We start from the raw sequence: 20,776 nt of genomic DNA on the forward strand, positions 1-20,776 counted from the left end.
TTAACATGACATGTGCTGCCTTTATTTTTGTGAGCAGTTCTTAGTATATTTCATATTATATAACATTTCATAAATAGGTTGCTCAGATGTCACACAGGACATGAAGTCACTAAGAGGAAGGTGACTAAGTCCCTCAGAGCTTGGATGTTATACTGGCTTTTCCCTTCACAGCAATGTTTCTGATAGGCCTTTGCTACAATTATGGGCCTGGCCAATGAGATTATATTCCAGATTTTTGCTGGAGTTTGTTCAAGTCACAGTTCTGGAGATAGAGTCGAGAAGCTGGAAATAGTGGTACCGGATGTCGTACTCCATGTCATACCAAAAATTTACTGTTAAGAAAAGAAAAAAGAGTCACGTTGATGAAGGCTGCAGCAAGTTGCAAGCAACACAATTGTTACAGATACCAGAGCAAACAGACTTCTGGTTATCTATACAGTTTATTATTATTCAATCACAGTGAAAAATTAGATAAAGGGTATAAAGCCCTAATCTCACCAAAGCTTGATTTTTCATTTACTGCAACACCAAACTACTTAGTAGCAGCTACTAAATACCAGAAAATACCCTGCCATCGAGAATGGCTCTGCTAAAAAACACGTAAAGACAATTAAAAGTAAATGATCAGCATTATGTTTTTGTAGCCATGACAAGTAATTGTTACTAGTAGCTCCATGTGTCCTAAATGTATTTCTAGAAAAGCTACAGGAAAAGCTTTAAGGGCTTATTTAAAATGCATTCTGCAGTGTGCAAAAAGGCTACAGCTGGGCAATTATTTTTGCACTTTGCCCACTTCACCAGGCATTGTACAAATAGCCACAGGCCTTATCACTCCATTAGAGGGATCAGAGACCTGCAGAATGTGCTTGAATCAAACAATGCATGCATTAGGCAGCCCGTAATGAACATAATAGTCACAGCACCTTCTCCAAAGCTAATTTAAAAAACCTTTATTGCTCACATCTGGCTTCAATCTCTAACAAACAGCAATGTTTCAGGCTATCACACAGCATATTTTCTAGCTTGACAGCTTTAATGTGCAGCTAAATGTGAATTTTCAGAATGGAGAGTGCTGACTAAACTTTTCATTGCATTAAGCAGCCCTCTATTCATGAGGGGCAGATGTGAGGAGGCACAGTCTATTATTTTTTCTTTATGGTAGGTGTGTACCGTACCTGCAATGCATCCATGAGACTGGCGCACATGATGAAACCACAGAGATGGCAGATATAGCATTTCTCCGGCTCTCACCGTGCAGTGCAGAGGTTTTGTCTGTTTATAAGAAGGGTAGCGAATCAAGTCTGGCTCTAAAGGATCAAGAGGAATCCAGGGAACCTTAAGAAAATATGATAAAAAAGTCCTGCATTGAAAGGAGTGGACAGGTAGGTTTATTTCACAATAAAAAGGAAACCAGAAATACCACATTAAAGACGTGGGTGCCTTGTTGGCACAGTGCACCTTCTGCAAAAAATGCAGTGTCAGCATGCACTCTAAAGAACATGCAAGTTACCAGGGCTGTCATCAGTTTTTACATGCCAAACCCAGTGAGTTCATAAATCAGCTGGGCACAAAGGATGACTAGATAAAATGCGTCTTTACATAAGATTCCTGCATTTGTATTCCCATGCCATCAATCTGGATTTACAGGAATATAACACAGTATTCTGACAAGTTCCTCTGCACCCACCAAGGAAAGCAATGGGACTTTAGGTACCAGAATACACCACTTCAACCAAGAACAAGGGGAGGGAGGGGTTGAACAAATACCAGCCTAAAGGGCCAAAAAAGGGGATATTTTTTTATATTCAAATGTGCCCTCTGCAGCAGTAATATTTGTCCAGTTAATTTTACTGTGGCTTAAGTAAAACATTTCTAATTTTATATATTCAATATGCTCATCTTGAGCTGGGCAATATTAGGCTGATCTGATCATTTAGCCATCAGGCAATGACTGGATCATAATTGTCCCTAATGCAGGCTGAGGGGAATAGGAACACACTAACATGCAAATGGAACAGGACAATGAAAACTGCCCTATAGATATATTGCAGACTTTCGCCCAGAGATCTGACAGGCCTATTGGCAGCTTCTATCACCTTAAGCCAGCCAGCAGCTAACTAATCCAGACCTTTATATGACAGATCAGCTATCCAGGTACACAATTCACTATAGCCTCTTGCTTTTCCTTGTTCTAACCAATCCCCTTAAAAAGGAAGCCGGATATGAGACCCCCTAGTTCTGCTCTCCTCTACATATAGTACATACAGTTGACACCACTGACATGCCCTACAAGAGAAATTGTGTCCTAGGTAAACCCCCAACAAAACAACCTAGCTCATATGGTCTTCTCTCTGATGCTGTCCCTAGTGTAACAACCAACACACAACTGCCAGTTACTTTCAAAACAGGCATTCCTCACTTTTTTTTCAATACACTCTCACTAAACCTTTTACATTCCCTATTCCCTAAATGTCAACCCTTTATTGCTGTAAGCTGTGTTATACACAAATGTACACCCGCAGACAGAGAGCAGATATTTAGGCAAATAAGCTACACGGAGAAAGCACTGAAGCACTTTTGAAGATAAAATAAAACAATTGATTATTTTACCTTTTCTGCAGATTCATGGTCAACAACCTTGAAAGACCCATCTTCATATACATGGTATGTTGCTGGCTGGAACATTTCTAAAAGTAACCCAACAGTTTCAAAGAAGTCACAATCAGTGGTTAAAGAGAAAAAAAGGCTGGTGGAGAGGGTATAGATGGCTTAAAAGAAATCAGGTGTGTTTATAGTTTATGTTGTAGATTATACTATTTTGCTGACACCAACACAGTAAGAAACAGAAAGCAGATCAATGTTATGTAATTTTCCAAAACACTAAAAAAATTAAATCAGTTTTGGGGTGGGGTAATACTGTAACATGTGGCTCTTCAACAATTACTAAGTTATAATATACATCTTCCCTTGTAGACATGTAGATTAGCACCAGCTGGAGAGTCACAGCCTGCAGTTCCATAATGTATCAGTACGGTGTGCTACGTAGGATTAGAATGAATAAGGAAAAACTAAAATATGTTATCTTTTTTTTGTATAGTTTAAGCAAAGTGAAAGGAATATTTGCTAGTTAAGAGATTTTCTGTATGAAAGCTCCAATGATTTAGTTCTGAACACTAAAAATCCCACAGAATGAGTTGAGGTGGGAAGGTTACATGTTGAAAGGATGTGAACAGTGTGCAACAGGTTCTGTGTAGTAACATGAAGCATGTTAAAATGTCAAAAAACAAAGTCGGTCAAGTCCACAAGTAAACAGATTGGAAATAAGAGCTTGTACCATAAGGAATAAAAGGCCGATCACTTGGCGGATGCAGAATAAAATGCTTCTCTCCAGAAATTACACAGTATAGATTCTCATAGTGATCTTTGTGCACTGCGAGGAAATCAGTAATAGAAAATGATTATTTGGTCTATAACAGTCACATGTTGGCATGATATTGATAAATGTCTATTTGGCTGTGGTGTTACATTTATAGAAGAAAGTACAATTATTATGTCTTGTAATATTAGACCAGGGCAAGACATTTAAACATCACAAGATAGTTTCCAGAACTGGCCTGTAAGCTCCCTAAGGAACTGCAAGTCTTCAGCTAGACTAGTGAAACATGCTGCCCCAGTAAAACACACATATTGGTGTGAGAATGCTGTATTTCATTCTCTATTGCTAGAGAATCAGAACCCAACAAGAACAAGCATACCAGCTTTGAAAATCTATACATATTTATTGTGGGGAAATTTAAGCCTAGGAGGGACATTGAATGTGATGGTTGGCCCCCTGCTGTCATAGCATGCTCCTGTGCTTACCATTCTATACAAGAAAGCACAAGTGCAAAGTAACTGTGTGCATTCACATCATATAGGTTGCACCCCTGAGTAGGGACCACAAAAGTATACACAGGGCTGATAGCTGCCATATGTTATACTTACTCTTTTAGAAAGCTTTAGGATGCAAACTTACGGGGTAATGAAACCAATGATAGAAATGATAATAATAACTTTCTTTGTATCAAACAAACAGCAACACAAGGAATGTTTGTCTACATGGCATGCTTCAGTGTCATCAAAACTCTTAATTACATATTTTACAAAATACCTACTTAGAGGAATGACATGTAATAGTTGCCTTTAATTACAATCAATTCAAATCAAAAGTGGCAAAACAAAAGGACTTACAGGATGTTATGGCCGCCGATTCACCCAGCCAGAAATTAACAGCATCTGGACTCTTTCCTTGGATTAAAGAATAAAAAAAATTCTCAGTGAATTATTATTTGAGAACACATTTACAGGGAAATCTGTTGGGGTTTAAGTTTGTAAATCTTAGTATACAAAATGAATAATGCCATAATGACATTCTTTAAAGGCACGAGCTGCACTGGGCATTATTTCACTGTAATTATACAGATAAGTCACACAGGATGTGTATAATCATCCGCTATAAAACCAGGTGCAAAAAGCAATTCTTACCACTTGAATCCTGCTGGATAGACTAGACTGACCAGATAACACCAGTCACAACTAGCTTTGGCTATGGGGATGTTTGGTTTTCTACAATATATGTTGGGATCCAAGGAATGACATAACCATTTAAGTATGTTTGTGGATAGAATTTTGAAAAAAGGGGCAAACTGTAAACTCAAAGAAAATATAATATATATGAGACTGTGAGGTATTAGAGTTCTTTACAGGGTCTCAGTTTTTCTTAACTTTTCTGTAAATAGCAGTATATCAGAAATTTTAAAGGTACTGCATTACCCAATGTTTCGCTCATCCAAGGTATATGATTTTCCACGTCCTCTACTAGTTCAGGAAACTCTTCTGTGAGGTTAGAGCACTGCTTTTGGATATAGAACACTCCAGGAGTATTTGATTTCTTCTCCACAATATCCAGGAAATCAGATAAAAACATGGTTCTCTCTTCAGGCATGACAAACCTGTTCTTGTACACTGCATCCGCATAGCCATTTGGAGTGACAGCCACGCTAACTTTCTTGGAGCCTATATGAGTACTGTATAAAGAAGCATATTCACAAATGAATAAGAATTACAATGCAATTTTAGAACTTAAAGGCATACAGCACTGTAAAACTTAGAGCAAAACTTACACATTATTTCGTTTTGTATTCCTTAAACTCAACTCCAATGCAATGGAACCTACCTGTTTCTCAACAACTATGATGTCTCAAAAAAAAAAGGACACCTGGTGACCTCCAGGATTCTGTATCAGTGATTATTCTTTTATTAAAAAGTAAAAGGGTTAAAGCAACCCCCTCTAAACCTGGAGGAAAACGGTCAGTTGCCATTATCATACCGGAGATAACCAAATGTCCATTTGTGAAGGGCTGGCCAATGAGTAAAGGCATTGCGAATGATACAGGGTCTGTTTGGAGAGACCCAATCTCGATGAAACTGTAATGGAGAGGGTGGCGCATCAAGATAGGGCACAGAATCTGTTCCATGGAGCTCTGCAAAAGAAACAGTAAAATCTGATGTAGAGAATGCTTAATAATGAAAGGGGACCTCCACCCAAAAACTGTTAATTGAAGAATGATTTTATTCAAAAGTTTTTTAATAGTTTTAAGTGATATGTAATTTCTATTAAAAATAATGTCTGTTGCATTCAATGCACTCCTAAAATAGTGAAGCAGAAGATGGTTTATTAAGGCCTATGCACACAGAGCGATTTGTATTGTTTTGCCCACAAGCATTTTCCCCGATCGGTGGGTGCCCAAATGCTTGGAATTGCCCTCCATTTATTCCTATGGGAATCAAGTGTCAGCACACACACAGACCAAGTGGCTCATAATACATTCGGTTCTGAGCAATAAATTCACTGATCCATGCGTGCACTATCATGGGCCAACTATTCCTACAGGAACCAATAGATGGCAGAACCAGCGAGCAGAAAGGGTTAAATAAGCGTAGTGCAAAGGCAGTTACATTTACATTTAAAACCCGACATGTACAGCAATGAGTATACCAACATGTACATGTATTTATTGTAACGCTTGTCCTCCCCGTGTGTAACTGTATATACTGTAAGCCTGTACAGCACTGCGTATCCTTGTTGTGCTTTATGAACAGAGATATACTTCCATCCATCCGTGTGTTGCTGGGGAAGCTGTACGCAACCTGCGTGTCTAAGATGCAAACCTATCTAATAAATAGGGAGCTGTGCCTAATCTTTAGAAAATGTGCATGTGTTATATATGCGGACATGGCTGCACCCTCAGCCTGTCATGACAGCAAGGGAAAAGGCGGTTACCCCGAACTTCTTCAGAGAAACTCTCTAAACAACTCGTTACAGAGCGCCCCGTGTCTGCCATTCCCTCTGTGCAGCGCCGCTATATGCTCCATGCAGTACCTACAACAGCACGGCCACTTCCGGAAACCGCAGCCAATCAGCTGCTGGCTGACTAAAATGACGAGCCGCGCTGTCAACGTCAAAAACATGTCCTTCAAGATGGAAACTCTTCGGCGCCATCTGTGGGCTCCAATCATGTACTGCAAAAGAAACGGTTGACAGTAGTTCTGTGTTGGCCTACGTTCTGTTGCAGTGCAAGTAAACAACCTTGTCATAGATCGCCCACTATACTCAAGCTGTCTCACTGAACTCAAAAAAGCACTCCAAAACAATAAGTCAATCGCACATACCTTGCTTGGGGTTTGTGTCTCTTTTATTAATAATGTTGACATCAAGGGCCATTTATCCTAGACAGGTAGTAACACTACAATAGAATTTTAGAGTTGTAAGGCAGAACTAGGAAACGGAGGAAACACATGGGGCACATAAATACAAATGCTGCTATGTGAAGAGGCCAACACACTCTCCCAAAATGTCTGGTTTGAGGCATATAAATGGCAGGGGATTAATAGCTAATTACATCCTAACATGCACTTGCATAGTTTCCTGGCATCTCTCAGTAATACCTACAAGCAAACTTAGGGTTGCTTAGGGTGTCATGCTTGGAGTATACTGTACTATTGGGAGAAATGGGAGACATCCCTTCTTTAGGACACATAGTAAGGCTGCTAAAAGGACATTGCCTTTGGCCCGTGACACATGGGGAGATTAGTTGTGCCGCGAAAAATCTCTGTTGTTGTGGGCGACTAATCTCGCAATGCCATCCCACCGGCTAGAATGTAAATCGCCAGTGGGATGGCATAGGCAGCGGCACGATTTGCCGAAGTTTCCTCTCAACGCAACTTCAGCAAATCGCGGCGCCACATATGCCATCCCACTGGCGATTTACATTCTATCCAGTGGGATGGCACTGCAGGGAGATGTCGAGCGGCAGCTAATCTCCCCATGTGTCACTGCCCTTAGACACGTGAAATATTACTGCAATAATAGTACATGGAATTATGCAGTCAATTTTTAAACAAATATTCAGTGACAAACAGAACAGTTCCTAATGCCCAAGTATAGCACAATTTTATGTACTGCAATTGAAAAAAAAAATCACCTTTTTCTACTTTAAGGACTCAGTAGGCCCTGAAACATATGAGCCCTAATGTACATGCTACACCAGTGGTAGCTTCTCCTTTGACCTAGAGTAATAGGACATGCTCACACTGGCAGCCTCAGAGCATGTCAGGTTTACTGCTGTTGAGCATATAGGGGGTATTAAACATCAGAGCTGGAGATGCAACACTGTAGCCAATTTTACTAAGGTATTTTCAATTGATTAATTCAAATACAATTGCTTCAGTGATTACTAAAATGAAGTGCCCAGTATATTCTTCCCCTGTACACAATAGCTTGCTTCAGCAAGGAGAGGGGGCATCAGGTTCACGTTTCAGAAATTAGGGGTATGCAAGGAACATTATCAGCAGATGGCCACGGCATATGCTGCTTTCGCCTGTAAGTGAATGGTTACACATGCAGCCAATCACTTGTCTGGTCCTTCTGTAGAACTTGCTTATGGGCAATAATGCAGAGTAGGTGTTTGGTGCTTGCCCAGTCACTTCAGGATTGCCTTCCCTTTGGCTACATCCATGATACAAGAGATGCTGAATTGTCAACAACCTTTTGCTTGTCTCTTCTATATAACCCCTATCTTTAGGTAGGGGAACCAACACACTGCTGTTCATACATTAGTGAATGGATAGCTGGCACGTTGCCCCATGCATAGTTTTGGTGCATCAACAATGGCACCAAAATCATGACGTTGGGGTCACATGATCTCATATACCAACCAATCCTTTTTACTTGATTTAATTAAATCAGGGCAGGCTGGGCACTGTCAGCAGTACAAGTTTACCAATTGGTGCCCAGTTCTAGCCAGGAACGTAAAGATTGTCTGTTGACATAATAGGTAATCAGACCACATGTCCTTTTAAGAGGCTGGAGAATGAGCCCAGAAGTGGCGTTGCAGATTCTACCAAATGTCAGAGCATTGATAGTTTTAATGCCTTACTAAATTAGATTTTGGAAAACATTTACTGATTTTCCTAACCACAAGGAAGAATAGGATTTCTTATAGATATTTTCAAATAGTATTTAAATAGCAAATATATTGCAGTAGAAGTTTGTTACATGATGTGTGTATGTTTCTATTTTCACTTATATTAGGACTGGCCAGACTGTGGATGACTGACGTAGTTGACCAGCTTGACTATATTGCAATATATGGACACACACAGCATTTTTAGAAGCTTAATGCGCAGCATGTCTTAATGTCGGCTTTATATAAATACAGGAAATACTTTCAGACAGGATAAAAGGGATTTATTGGGACAAAAACATCCACAAAGACATTTTAAAAAGACAGCCTTTGGCCATGTGTGTGTAAATAAATGAGCCTAACGTTTGCTCATTATCATAGAGCGGTCATTAGGCACAAATCTGTGAGGGGGTGCAGCCATAGGCCTGCCCCACTAGACCAGCCGCATTGGCATACGCTACAGTACATTAATGCTAAACTTATATAATTTACACTCACTTTTATCTGCCTTTGAGAGTCCCTTTTCTGAAACTTGCTGCCAAACAAGACAAACCTCGGAGACCCATTAGGAAGAAATGTAGATAGAAGCTCATTCGAAATTATGTCAATAAAACTCAAAAAGAGCCACACTTTTTATTGAAATTAAGACATGGAGTACAAAGGAATAAAAAAGAGCCTCTCCTCCCCGGGACACGTGGAGAAGGCAGATCACAGTGCAAAAACACAAACATAAAAACAGTTGTTTCAAATGGTTAGAAAAAGGTTGTTTTCTTGTTGTTTTTAAACCCACCCCTGTAACAAAGGTAACGTATCAAAATGTCTTAGGAGTCAGGTGCTTCACTCTGTGGCACCTAAAGATGTCCCTTTAAACAGACCGGTAAATACAAAGGACATATAATAGAGCAGTGAAGGTCAAATGGATGCAGTGTGGAGTATACAGACAAACGCATGGCATGCAGCTTGCTTCCAACGTAAGCATTCTCAAGGTGAACTTAGCATGCATCTCTTCTTCATGCGCCAATGCCTTCAAACCCATCTTCAAGCCAAGCAATAGATTTTTAAACGGTTTATTTTACACTATTTACAATAGCCAGTCCTTGATTATCAATGACCCTTTGAAAAGGAGAAAGCATTCTCCACGGGCCTGCAACCTATTGTAAAGCAATTCCAGACATGTTGTATACTCTGTTACTTCAGAGAAATAAATACAAACTAGATCTTCCCATAATATAATATGATATAAGTCTTCATAGGCCATCGTGCTTGGTTTAAAAGTTTCAAAGGGATCGTTTAGGAAATATAAATGAAAGGCTTCTGGCCTCAGCTTGTGGCATTCTGCATAGAACTTGACAACAGCACCATGGTCGTAGTTACAGTGACAATAGTAGTGAGCTGTGAAGAATCTTTCCCAGTAGGATAGCTCCTACTGGCAAGAACAGTTATAGATATGCTACACATTATTTCTCATTAACAGTAAGCACATACATCTAATCACTAGCTCCTTAATAACTGGGAACCATAGACGATGACTAATTTCATCCTAAAATGATTGCTTTGCAATAGGTCAGTGGCCTGCACAGCACCCTAATAAGGATATAAAAACCGGACTGCCCCAAATACCATTCTGACCTCATTTTGTTTCTATGCATCACAGGGCGGCTTTACTATTTACAAGAAAAATGGCTCAGAATTACCTGAAAAAAAATCAGGTCAGTCGTAAACTTGTTGCTGAAATGGAACAGTTAAAATACAAATGGCGAGCAGCTAGATAAGGACAGCCAATAATATATAAAAATAAGAAGTAGGGCAAACACCAAGCTGGAGATTAGTTGTACAGTCAGGGTATAGGGCAAAATTCCTTATCGAGTCAACCTTAAATGGGCACATCTCTGAAACATACTGGTAGCCCCTTAAATCTATAACCTGCCAGTATACACCCACACTGTTAACCCTTTCCTTGCTTAGAGCAGCCAGAACTACATTTGCAGGATTAACCTTAAATCAAATTCACTGTTCTAATTGAGGACCAGCCCCATTGCTTTCTTAAAATGAAAGGGGTTGAACGATCAACTTCCACATGCACAGCTAAACCAAGTAAATGTGTGAATTCCAACAGAACTCTGCTCTCTCACGTGTACCACTGCATTCTTAGTTAAATAAAGGGAAAAAGCAAGACTTAAAAACCCACACACTGAACAATCTGGGATAATAAGGTGCATTTTGTCACATAGATCACATAAATAGATCACAATAATGCATAGATCACACAAGCCATGGGGTTGCAGCACATTCTTTGCCCTACTTTATATTTCTAAAAGGGATTGTCCAAGTCGTTTGCTTGATCTGAAGCTGCAAAACAAAAAAGCTCATTAGAAACCTAAAAAAGTCTATAGATTCCAAAGGCAAAGGGGTACCCCCATTGCTAACGGGGGACTCTTAAGCTTGCTTCTCAGCTGTTCAAGCAAAGCCCATGCACAAACTGTTACCATGCCATAGAACAAGCAGTATATGTATAAAATGTAAGAACTATGAACACAAGACTGGGAGAAACAGGATTCTGACTTCTCACTTAACTGTTTGGAGAGGTCGGAAATGAAGGTCAGGTAAAATATGCAATAATACTTATATGTTATTTAACATAAAAACAAGAATTGGCTGCCATTTAAAACAAAGTTGAAACCAATATGAAAACCCTGCGTGTTTGACAGATGCTGAGCGAACCAGTTTTGCTGACTGGGAGTAAGTTGGCAATGCCTTCAGGCACTCATAGGTTTGGTCAGGAAATATGTAATGTTGCTAAACCAACTTGCACTGCCTCAACCCCCCTGCAAGGAAAGGGAAAGATAGCAGTCTTCCAACTGATTCCACCATCTTGTACAAGGTTATTGGAGTGATGCAGCAGCCCCTCAAGTATGTGGAAAGGGTAACACATTGTAACAACAAAGTAACAAATATAAACATATAAAAAAGAAAGCAGCAACAATACAATGCTAAGAAAATGTAAACCATCCCTAAACAGAGACGCTTAGCGTACTTAACCTCTCAGCACTGCCAAAGCAATGGGTATCTGGCCCTGCAGACAGTGAGAGCGCTTGTGAAAATGAATGGATTGTCTCTCCAGGGAAATAAAAAGCTGAGATATCCAACACTGACAGTTAAAGCTAAATCAATAATTTAAAAATATATATAGAAATAGAATAAAAAACACTTGATAAATGCTGTTATTAGGATCAGAGAGTAAAAAAAAAAAAAAAGAAAAGATGTTCTGTGTATCTGCGAGTAACTGAGAGCAGAAACAGAACAGATACCAGTCCTGACCGAAGCAGGGTCAGTCTGCTAGTCGGCAAGTGCTGCTGGTTTGAAGATACTGCTGTAACAGAATAAAATCATCAACACTGACTTCCAGCCAAAAGCACCAAAGCAGGTTTAGTGTTTAGTCTAGTCAAGAGTCAGCTCTGGCTCGCAGGTCTCCAGCAGAGATGTGCATTCAGAGCACTTGCTGCCTAGAGCTTCTTGTCCATCCTCTTTTCCACAGCTTGCAGCAAGAGTTCAGAGTATTGCTGGAGAAGAGCAAGTGTTTTGTCATCCCCCAGGCGATGTGTGGTATGCTCTTCAGGTAAGCTGGGTGCTGTCAAGTTAGAGCCAGTGTCATTCAGGGGTGTCAGTGCTTCCCCTGTCCCAGGGCTGCCATTGCCTTCTTTCAAGAAATCAAGCTCTCGTTTCACCATACCAAAGGTTTCAGTCAACAGACCTGCTATCTTGCAGCGCTCCAGGTTAGTTGATGGATCAGCTGTGGTTACCTGGGAGACAGAATACAATTAGATAAGCAAAGGCTAAAGGCACATTAACCATATTTAATTATTTTTTCTAAAGGAAACATTAAAAGTAAGACGCAGAATGATATTTCCACTGCAAAATTTTCTCTTGCTTGTATAACTTTAATTTATCTTGCCTTCAGAAGGCATTTTGTTTTTATAATCAAAACCCTTATCTCCTGATTTAGGGCTCTGGTACACGGGGAGAACATGTAAGTCACCGGCGGGATGGCAGACGCGGCGGGGCAATTTCCGGAAATCGCCGAAAAAGACTCGCAAGTCTGCCATCCCGCCGGCGACTTACATGTTCGCCGGTGGGATGGCAGGGGTAGGCAACTCGGGGAGATTAGTCGCCCGCGAACAGGGAGTTAATCGCGGGCGACTAATCTCCCCCGTGTGCCAGAGCCCTTAGGCTGGATGCCCAAACAACCTGAAGGGAAATGAAGAGGAGTCACAGAGCTATGAATCCCAGACTTCCTTTCAGCCAACCAACCAAAATCTTCCACCAGAATCCACAAGCATCACAGGATTATACATCCATTTTTTTCAAATGTGATTTTTCTGCTTATAATGGAGTCTATAAGAGATGGCCTTTTCATAATTTGAAACTTTCTGGATAATGTATTTCCAGATAAGGATCCCCATACCTGCATTACCAAAAAAAGAGATTTTGAGTTTGATTGATGCTTTAGGGTTTGCCGTTTGGGAGTTTATGCATGTACAGGTTCTATATCATATGTATCATACTAAAATAGTATTTCTAAAGCAAACAGCTTTTACCAGTGCAGGGCAATAGTACATAATATATTCATTATTTTGATACACTTTAACTTGTTACATAGTTACATAGTTACATATAGTTACATAGGGTTGAAAAAAGACCATTGTCCATCAAGTTCAACCCATCCGAGTAAACCCAGCACACAACCTATACTAACCAATCTATACACTCACATACATAAACTATATATATACAATCAGTAATACTAACTGTAGATATTAGTATCACAATAGCCTTGGATATTCTGCTTGTTCAAAAACTCATCCAGGCCCCTCTATTAACAGAGTCTGCCCTTACCACATCACTAGGAAGGGCATTCCACAGCCTCACTGCCCTCACCGTGAAAAACCACCTACGCTGCTTCAAATGGAAGCTCTGTTCCTCTAATCTATAGGGGTGACCTCTGGTGCGTTGATTGTTTTTATGGGAAAAAAGAACATCCCCTAACTGCCTATAATCCCCTCTAATGTACTTGTACAGAGTAATCATGTCCCCTCGCAAGCGCCTCTTTTCCAGAGAAAACAACCCCAACCTCGACAGTCTAACCTCATAGCTTAAATCTTCCATCCCCTTTACCAGTTTAGTTGCACGTCTCTGCACTCTCTCCAGCTCATTAATATCCTTCTTAAGGACTGGAGCCCAAAACTGCACTGCATACTCAAGGTGAGGCCTTACCAGGGACCTATAAAGCGGCAAAAATATGTCCTCATCCCTTGAGTCAATGCCCTTTTTTATACAAGACCGCACTTTATTTGCTGTAGTAGCCACAGAATGACACTGCCTGGAATTAGACAACTTGTGATCTACAAAAACCCCTAGATCCTTCTCCATTAAGGATGCCCCCAACACACTACCATTCAGTAGATAGTTTGCGTTTATATTATTCCTACCAAAGTGCATAACTTTGCACTTGTCAACATTGAACCTCATTTTCCAGTTTGCTGCCCAGTTTTCCAATTTTGTCAAATCGCTCTGCAAAGCGGCAGCATCCTGCATGGAACTTATAGTTTTGCACAATTTAGTGTCATCAGCAAAAATAGAAACAGTACTCTCTATGCCCACCTCCAGGTCATTAATAAACAAGTTAAAAAGCAAAGGACCAAGGACTGACCCCTGCGGTACTCCACTAACCACACTGGCCCAATTAGAAAATGTTCCATTTACCACCACTCTTTGTACTCTATCCTTCAGCCAGTTCTCTATCCAATTACAAATATTATGTTCTAGGCCAATATTCCTCAATTTGATCATTAACCTTCTGTGAGGTACTGTATCAAACGCTTTAGCAAAATCTAAGTAGATGACATCAACTGCCATTCCAGCATCAAGGTTCCTGCTCACCTCCTCATAAAAGGCAACTAAATTAGTCTGGCAAGATCTGTTACGCATAAAACCATGCTGGCACAAACTAATAGTATTGTGAACTGCAATGTATTCAACTATCCTATCCCTTATTACCCCTTCCAGAAGCTTTCCTACTACTGATGTCAGACTAACAGGCCTATAGTTTTCAGGCTGAGAACGAGATCCCTTTTTAAATAACGGCACCACATTAGCAATCCGCCAGTCTCTCGGCACCATGCCAAACCTCAACGAATCCTGAAAAATTATGTGAAGAGGCTTGGCAATCACAGCACTCAGCTCATTTAATACCCTGGGATGAATCCCATCCGGTCCTGGACCTTTGTTTACCTTTACATGTTCAAGTCTCTTTTGAATTTCCTCCTGAGTGACCCATGCGCCAGTAGCTAAATTACTAGCACTGGGTATATTAAAAGGGAAGCCTTCATTATCTGGCTCCTCAGATGTATAGACAGATGAAAAATAAGAGTTCAAAATTTCAGCTTTTTCCCCGTTCTCATCAACCAACGTACCTCCCCGTGATAATAAAGATCCCACCCCTTCTTGCTTCATTTTTTTACTATTCACATAATTAAAAAATAATTTTGGATTCTTTTTACTCCTAGCTGCAATATCCCTTTCCATCTCTATTTTAGCTTGCCTGATAGCTTTTTTGCATGCTTTATTTGCTTCCTTGTACCTGATGAAAGTTTCCGCTGTCCCAGCTAACTTGAATGCTTTAAAAGCACGTTTTTTATTACCAACCTCGACCTTAACTCTTTTATTCAGCCAACTCTATTATTGTTGGTGTTACTGTTCTTTTAAGCAATAGGTTCCTGTATGGAAATGTGCATTAATGTATCATATAACAGGGCACAGAAGGTTGAGTACTCACAGATCGGTACAAGCTCAGAGCCTTGCGGAGACTGTCCTGCAGCTCCGAAGCAATTAGCTCACACTGCTCAAAACTCACAGACGATGCTGAAATAAAGAAGCATCATAACCATTAACCTTAGAGAGAGACCACACACTCACATGTAGGAAACAAACTTTTATACAACAGGCATGAAAGTACATGTATTTAGAGAGACTTTTGTTCTCTGATGCTAAGAACTGTTGATAGCTGAAGACAAACTGACCAGTGGTCTGGTACACACAAAAATGTAAGAAAAATGTAATACTGTATGGAATAATGTACTCTCTGTAAATGTCTTGTCAGGCTTGTCAGAGTTATTTCCAGGATGACTACAAGCTATGGTATATCCTACAGCCTTCCTGTGAGGAGATGTGTCCCTTACATGACATCTCCATGACTAGGTGTTACATTGTTTGGGGGGTTTGCCACACAGCCAGTAATGGAATGGTATATGTTTATCACAAGATAAGGAGGGGATATTGTGCTATCCCAGTATCTAGCACAGCAATGTTGATCCTTGTCCTAAGCACAATTCAGCAGGAATATTGTGCCGCCTGGCAGACCATTAATAAAGTGTATTTGCCTGCCAAAAACTCATTGCTATAATCTTCCTTCGAAACAAATAAATATACAAGAGATCTGTTGATAGGGGTATTTTCCAGTTACACACGTAGAGGCGGATGTATCAAAATGTGAGTTTAGAGATTAATACACAAAAACTCACCCATGTTCTATTAATTCTTAGGGGATATTTAGAAGCTTATTTTTCAATGGGTGAAAATTAGAATTCACCATTTGAGAAATAGGAATGAATAGAACATGTTATGCATGTATGTATTAAGCTCAACACTTGTGCCTACTTTGAATTAAACTACACCATGCAGCACTCCCATGCACATACATGCAACATATGAAAGAAAAAGGCAAGAAACAAAGGTCTCACCATTCTGGGCTTGACTTATGAAACGAGGAGAAAGCGGGATAGGCCAGAGACTGGATGGAGAAAGATGAGATGGAGCTAGAAGGTGACTCACACAGATAGGAGACAGAAAGGGTGGAACCACCAGTGGTGGGTGCTTATGCCCACCTGAATTTTGTGTTGGTGCTGCATTAAGAGAGGGAGATCTAGGTCTGATGGGTTCAGAACAAAGTCCTGAGTGATGGTCGGGAGTATGGCCAATAGTAAAAGCTCTGCCTCTGTGAATGGGTTTTAACAGATCAGAAAATAACTCCGCTGCTTCTTGAGATAGATTTGGTTTAGAGTTTGCCTTAACATCATCATCTTTGCTTTTACCACAGCCATAGTCCTCCGATGGACTGATTTTTTCTACAGCACCAGATGAATGGTTCTCATTCCTACAAGTTAACTCTGTGAAGGAATTTTTGACTTTGCAGCTATTTGCTGGTGATCTTGGAGACTCCATCTCCAGTTGCCCTTTGCCTTTATTAAAGGACAGGAGGGGTCGGTCTGGCAATGGTTTAGCAATATCTAGAGTGAGGTGTGCTCGATTCTTGGCCTGAAAAGTCTTGGTTGAGGAACAGTTTGTGACAGGCTGTAAATGTGGTTTGATAATGACAGTCTCCTTAGCGGTTTGCCTGTTCTTCTCTGTCTCTATGAGACTGGTGACAGCCCCTGTCTCGGATTCACAATTGCCTTTTCCATCTGAACTCAAAGACGTGTCCTGATTATCTCCAATATCTAGATTTTCTCCCACCGACATACTCCGAGAAATTTTAGCCATGGAGCTTGTGGTTGGATTCATGTAGGATCTGCCTTTAGCAGATTTTCCATCCTTTGCATGGGGTGTACCAGAGGTAATATTTTCCACTTTTATTAGGTTGGATGGCAAAGTTCGACGACGAATGGCCTTCTCTTCTCTCTCAGCTGCTGTCTGTACTTGGGAACGCATTTTTACAACACCTCCATTGGCTGCTGTTTTATCACCTGAAGGAGAATTTAAATGAAGTATTAATTTAATAGATTAGAGAGTGTAAGTACATTGGAGGCAATGTGACAAGAGGGGCATTTTATCCCAGTTCTATATAACTGAACTCTGTCTACCAGTCATGACTATGAAAGGAATTCTGAAGTTATTCCCCGCTAATGTGCTAGTGGATAAAATCACTTCTAGTTTCACCCCATAATTAATGAAAGTGTGACTGTTCATGAAGCAGTCTTGACATTACCTTCATGTACAAGATCATGGACTGACTGTGTTTTCCGTATTTGCATCAATGAGGAAAAAGGCCCGCCTTTACCTATATGCCCATATTCTTGGAGGTGCTTTCTCTTCCTTTGGAAGTAGTTAAATTTTTGAGGGCTGGCAAAATCGTGATCCAACATAATGGCACTTTTGGGCTGATGGTCAGTTCCATTAATCAGTGTGGGAAGCTCCTGTGATGGCTGAAATAATGCAGGGCTGAACTCTGAATCAGGCACTGAGGGTTCAATAGATTGATGCCTGCTGGAGGGAGAGACAAAAGTCAAAAGTAAACTATAGTGTACAAACACACACACCACAGATTTATAAGCATAAAACAAGTATTGAACACATCCTTTTTCTCGGTAAATAAATTTCTGTTGGGGCTACTGACATGAAATTCACAACAGATATTGGCAATAACCCAAGTAATCCACACATACAAAGAAATCAAAACAAATAAATCCATAAATTAAGTTATGTGTAATAAAGTGGAATGACACAAGGATAAAGCATTGAACACGCTTTCTGAAATATATTTAATACTTCGTAGGAAAGCCTTTGTTGGTAATGACAGCTTCAAGGCGTCTCCTGTATGGAGAAACTAGTCACATGCATTGCTCAGGTGTGATTTTTTATTTCTTTGAATGTGTGGATTACTTGGGTTGTTATTGACATGTGGTATAAATTTCATGTCAATAGCCCCATTAGAAATCTTTCCTGGGAAAAATGTTGACGTGTTCAATACTTGGTTTCCCTGCTGTATAAATATTATATTATAGGCAAGTACAAGTGCATCTTTCAAACTTTCTAATATACATAAAACACTTCTCTGGTTTTAAAAGAGTCCTCCACCCAAAAATGAAAGTAATTCTAAGGGGCTGATTTACTAAGACACGATTTCGAATCCGAATTGGAAACGAACATTTTGCGACTTTTTCGTATTTTTTTGCGATTTTTTCGGCGTCTTTACGATTTTTGCGTAAAAACGCGAGTTTTTCGGCGTCTTTGCGATTTTTGCGTAAAAACGCGAGTTTTTCGTAGCCATTACGAAAGTTGCGCAAAGTCGCGATTTTTTGTAGCGTTAACACTTGCGCGCAAAGTCGCACCTTTTTCGTAGCGTTAAAACTTAAAAGGCGCGACGTTTCGCGCAAGTTTTAACGCTACGAAAAAATCGCGACTTTGCACAACTTTCGTAATGGCTACGAAAAACTCGCGTTTTTACGCAAAAATCGTAAAGACGCCGAAAAACTCGCGTTTTTACACAAAAATCGTAAAGACGCCGAAAAAAAAATCGCAAAATTACCGATCATTACGAAAAAAACGCAATCGGACGCATTCGGCCCGTTCGTGGGTTAGTAAATGTGCCCCTAAGTGTTTGCATAATAAAGAAAAGTGTGATTCTAAGCAACATTCCAAGATAACTTGAAATGAAAATGTTTAATGTATGTGTATTGTAACTGCTATGAAAAGCATCATCTGTTTGGCTGCTACATGCTTGGCACTCCTGGCTCTGGCACACAAAAGCTGATTATAAGGCCTGAAGGGGTCCTGACACCTGTAACTGTTAAGAATCAGGCCAAAAACACAGAAAGGGATAAACAAATACTGCTGTACAGTTATAAGTAACTGATGGGGATGTGCAATGTATAGTGTAACATTGCTTAAAACTACATTTTCTCTAATTATGCAGAAATAATAATAAAATAAAAAAAAAAAAAAACTGGATTGGGACAGAGATCTGCTTTAATGCCACCACATCTTCATTTTGATATTTGGATCAACCAGTCATTTTGGAGCTGTAAACCTCCTTTCTTAATTCACAAGAGCAACTGAAAGAATAGAGGAAAGGAACACAAACCCGAGTGCTGGTGGCTGAGCCTTTGCAAGGAAGCGGGAGGATATGCTGGAGAAATCATTCCTCTCGGAAGTTAGCAGAGGTCCATCTGTGGATGCAGAGATCTAAAGGTCAGCTATCGATGGTGCAAAATGATATTTTTTCCATTACCTTACATATATAAAATATATAAAATATAAAATATATAAAATATAAAATATATAAAATATAAAATATAAAATATATAAAAATATATAATATATAAAAATATATAAAATAGAAAATATATATATATATATATATATATATATATATATATTATATATATATATAATATATATAATATATATAATATATATATATATAATATATATATATATATATAATATATAATATATAATATATATATATAATATATAATATATATTATATTTTCAAGCAATATATTACGCAGCGCACAACATATTACGCAGCACGTTGCTTGAAAATATGTCGCCGCAAGATAAATAACGCCAAGAACATCGCTTCTTAATTATGACAAGTGTCCTTTTAGTGAATCGAGCGAAAAATAAGAAGTGATAAGATTTTTAACGCATGCTATAAATAACACTCCTTATTTCGGACTTTATTGAATGGGGCCCTATATTTATTCGGCAGAAAGCATTACTATACAGCTTTAGAAGCTTTCTCCGTTTGCTTAAGATAGCAGCTGCCATTTTAAGAAGCTTCCTTCCTGCAGTCTAGCCTTATAGCTCAGATCACACATTCCTAAGGGAGGGGGGAAGGAGTTCTTAGCATTCTAGTGGGAGGGGGAGCAGGAGATAGGAATGAACTGCACAGGCTCTGGCCAGGGGAATTAAGGATGTTTCTGAGAGAGGAAGTCAGACACTGAAACATCATGTTTACAAAAAGAGACACACAAATTCCTCTGTTTCTTTTGACAGAGAACGCAGTGCAGCATTACTGTAAGTGCTTATGGCTGTATTTACATAGACATTTCTGATAAAGCTTAGTTTTTACCTTTCCTTCTCCTTTAAAATACTATCTAAATGAAGAAAAAGCAATAAAATATAAATCTAACTGCACAAACCTGGAAAATTGCCAGTAGAGAGGTTTCCAAAGTGCCGCTTGAGAAACTTCTCCTGGTCTGGTGTCTGAGGGATCTCCCCATCCATCAATGGGCTGTTTGGTTCCAGATCCTCAGCTTCCACTTGCTCTTCCAGATCAGAGGAGTTTGCATCCACACTCAAGGGCTCTGTGCTTTCAGAATCTTTAGGGAATACACCCAAGGAAAAAACAAAGAACAAATAAGCATGGCATTCTGGAGTCTAGAAAAAAAAACATACCATTATCCTTTGGCCTTGGTGGGCCATTCCCACGT

The 20,776-nt window shown here is 39.7% G+C and overlaps 2 protein-coding genes across 5 annotated transcripts in view; both read right to left on the bottom strand.

Moving 5' to 3' along the window:
- Positions 1 to 6,409, bottom strand: jmjd7 (jumonji domain containing 7). Its single transcript, NM_001011279.1, has 8 exons — positions 6,323 to 6,409; positions 5,369 to 5,522; positions 4,813 to 5,066; positions 4,231 to 4,287; positions 3,335 to 3,430; positions 2,611 to 2,687; positions 1,176 to 1,335; positions 1 to 332 (listed from the first exon to the last, which is right to left on the bottom strand). The coding sequence occupies exons 1-8, from the start codon at positions 6,381 to 6,383 to the stop codon at positions 250 to 252; spliced, it is 942 nt and encodes a 313-aa protein (NP_001011279.1). The 5' UTR covers positions 6,384 to 6,409; the 3' UTR covers positions 1 to 249.
- A 2,694-nt stretch (positions 6,410 to 9,103) lies between these two features.
- The window catches only part of mapkbp1 (mitogen-activated protein kinase binding protein 1), an 83,029-nt gene continuing 71,356 nt past the window's right edge, over positions 9,104 to 20,776 (bottom strand). For 2 of the 4 annotated variants that reach the window (XM_002933721.5, XM_031892032.1), the window contains exons 26-31: positions 20,486 to 20,665; positions 19,420 to 19,504; positions 17,545 to 17,822; positions 16,445 to 17,302; positions 15,337 to 15,422; positions 9,104 to 12,304 (exon numbers count right to left, since the gene is read on the bottom strand). In XM_002933721.5, the coding sequence (XP_002933767.2) occupies positions 12,008 to 12,304; positions 15,337 to 15,422; positions 16,445 to 17,302; positions 17,545 to 17,822; positions 19,420 to 19,504; positions 20,486 to 20,665 (1,784 nt within the window). In that variant the 3' untranslated portion in view covers positions 9,104 to 12,007. The remainder of the gene's footprint in view (positions 12,305 to 15,336; positions 15,423 to 16,444; positions 17,303 to 17,544; positions 17,823 to 19,419; positions 19,505 to 20,485; positions 20,666 to 20,776) is intronic. The other 2 variants (XM_031892033.1, XM_031892034.1) reach the window with 2 other exon arrangements.

Source organism: Xenopus tropicalis, chromosome 8, assembly GCF_000004195.4.
Source record: "Xenopus tropicalis strain Nigerian chromosome 8, UCB_Xtro_10.0, whole genome shotgun sequence".
NCBI lineage: Eukaryota > Metazoa > Chordata > Amphibia > Anura > Pipidae > Xenopus > Xenopus tropicalis.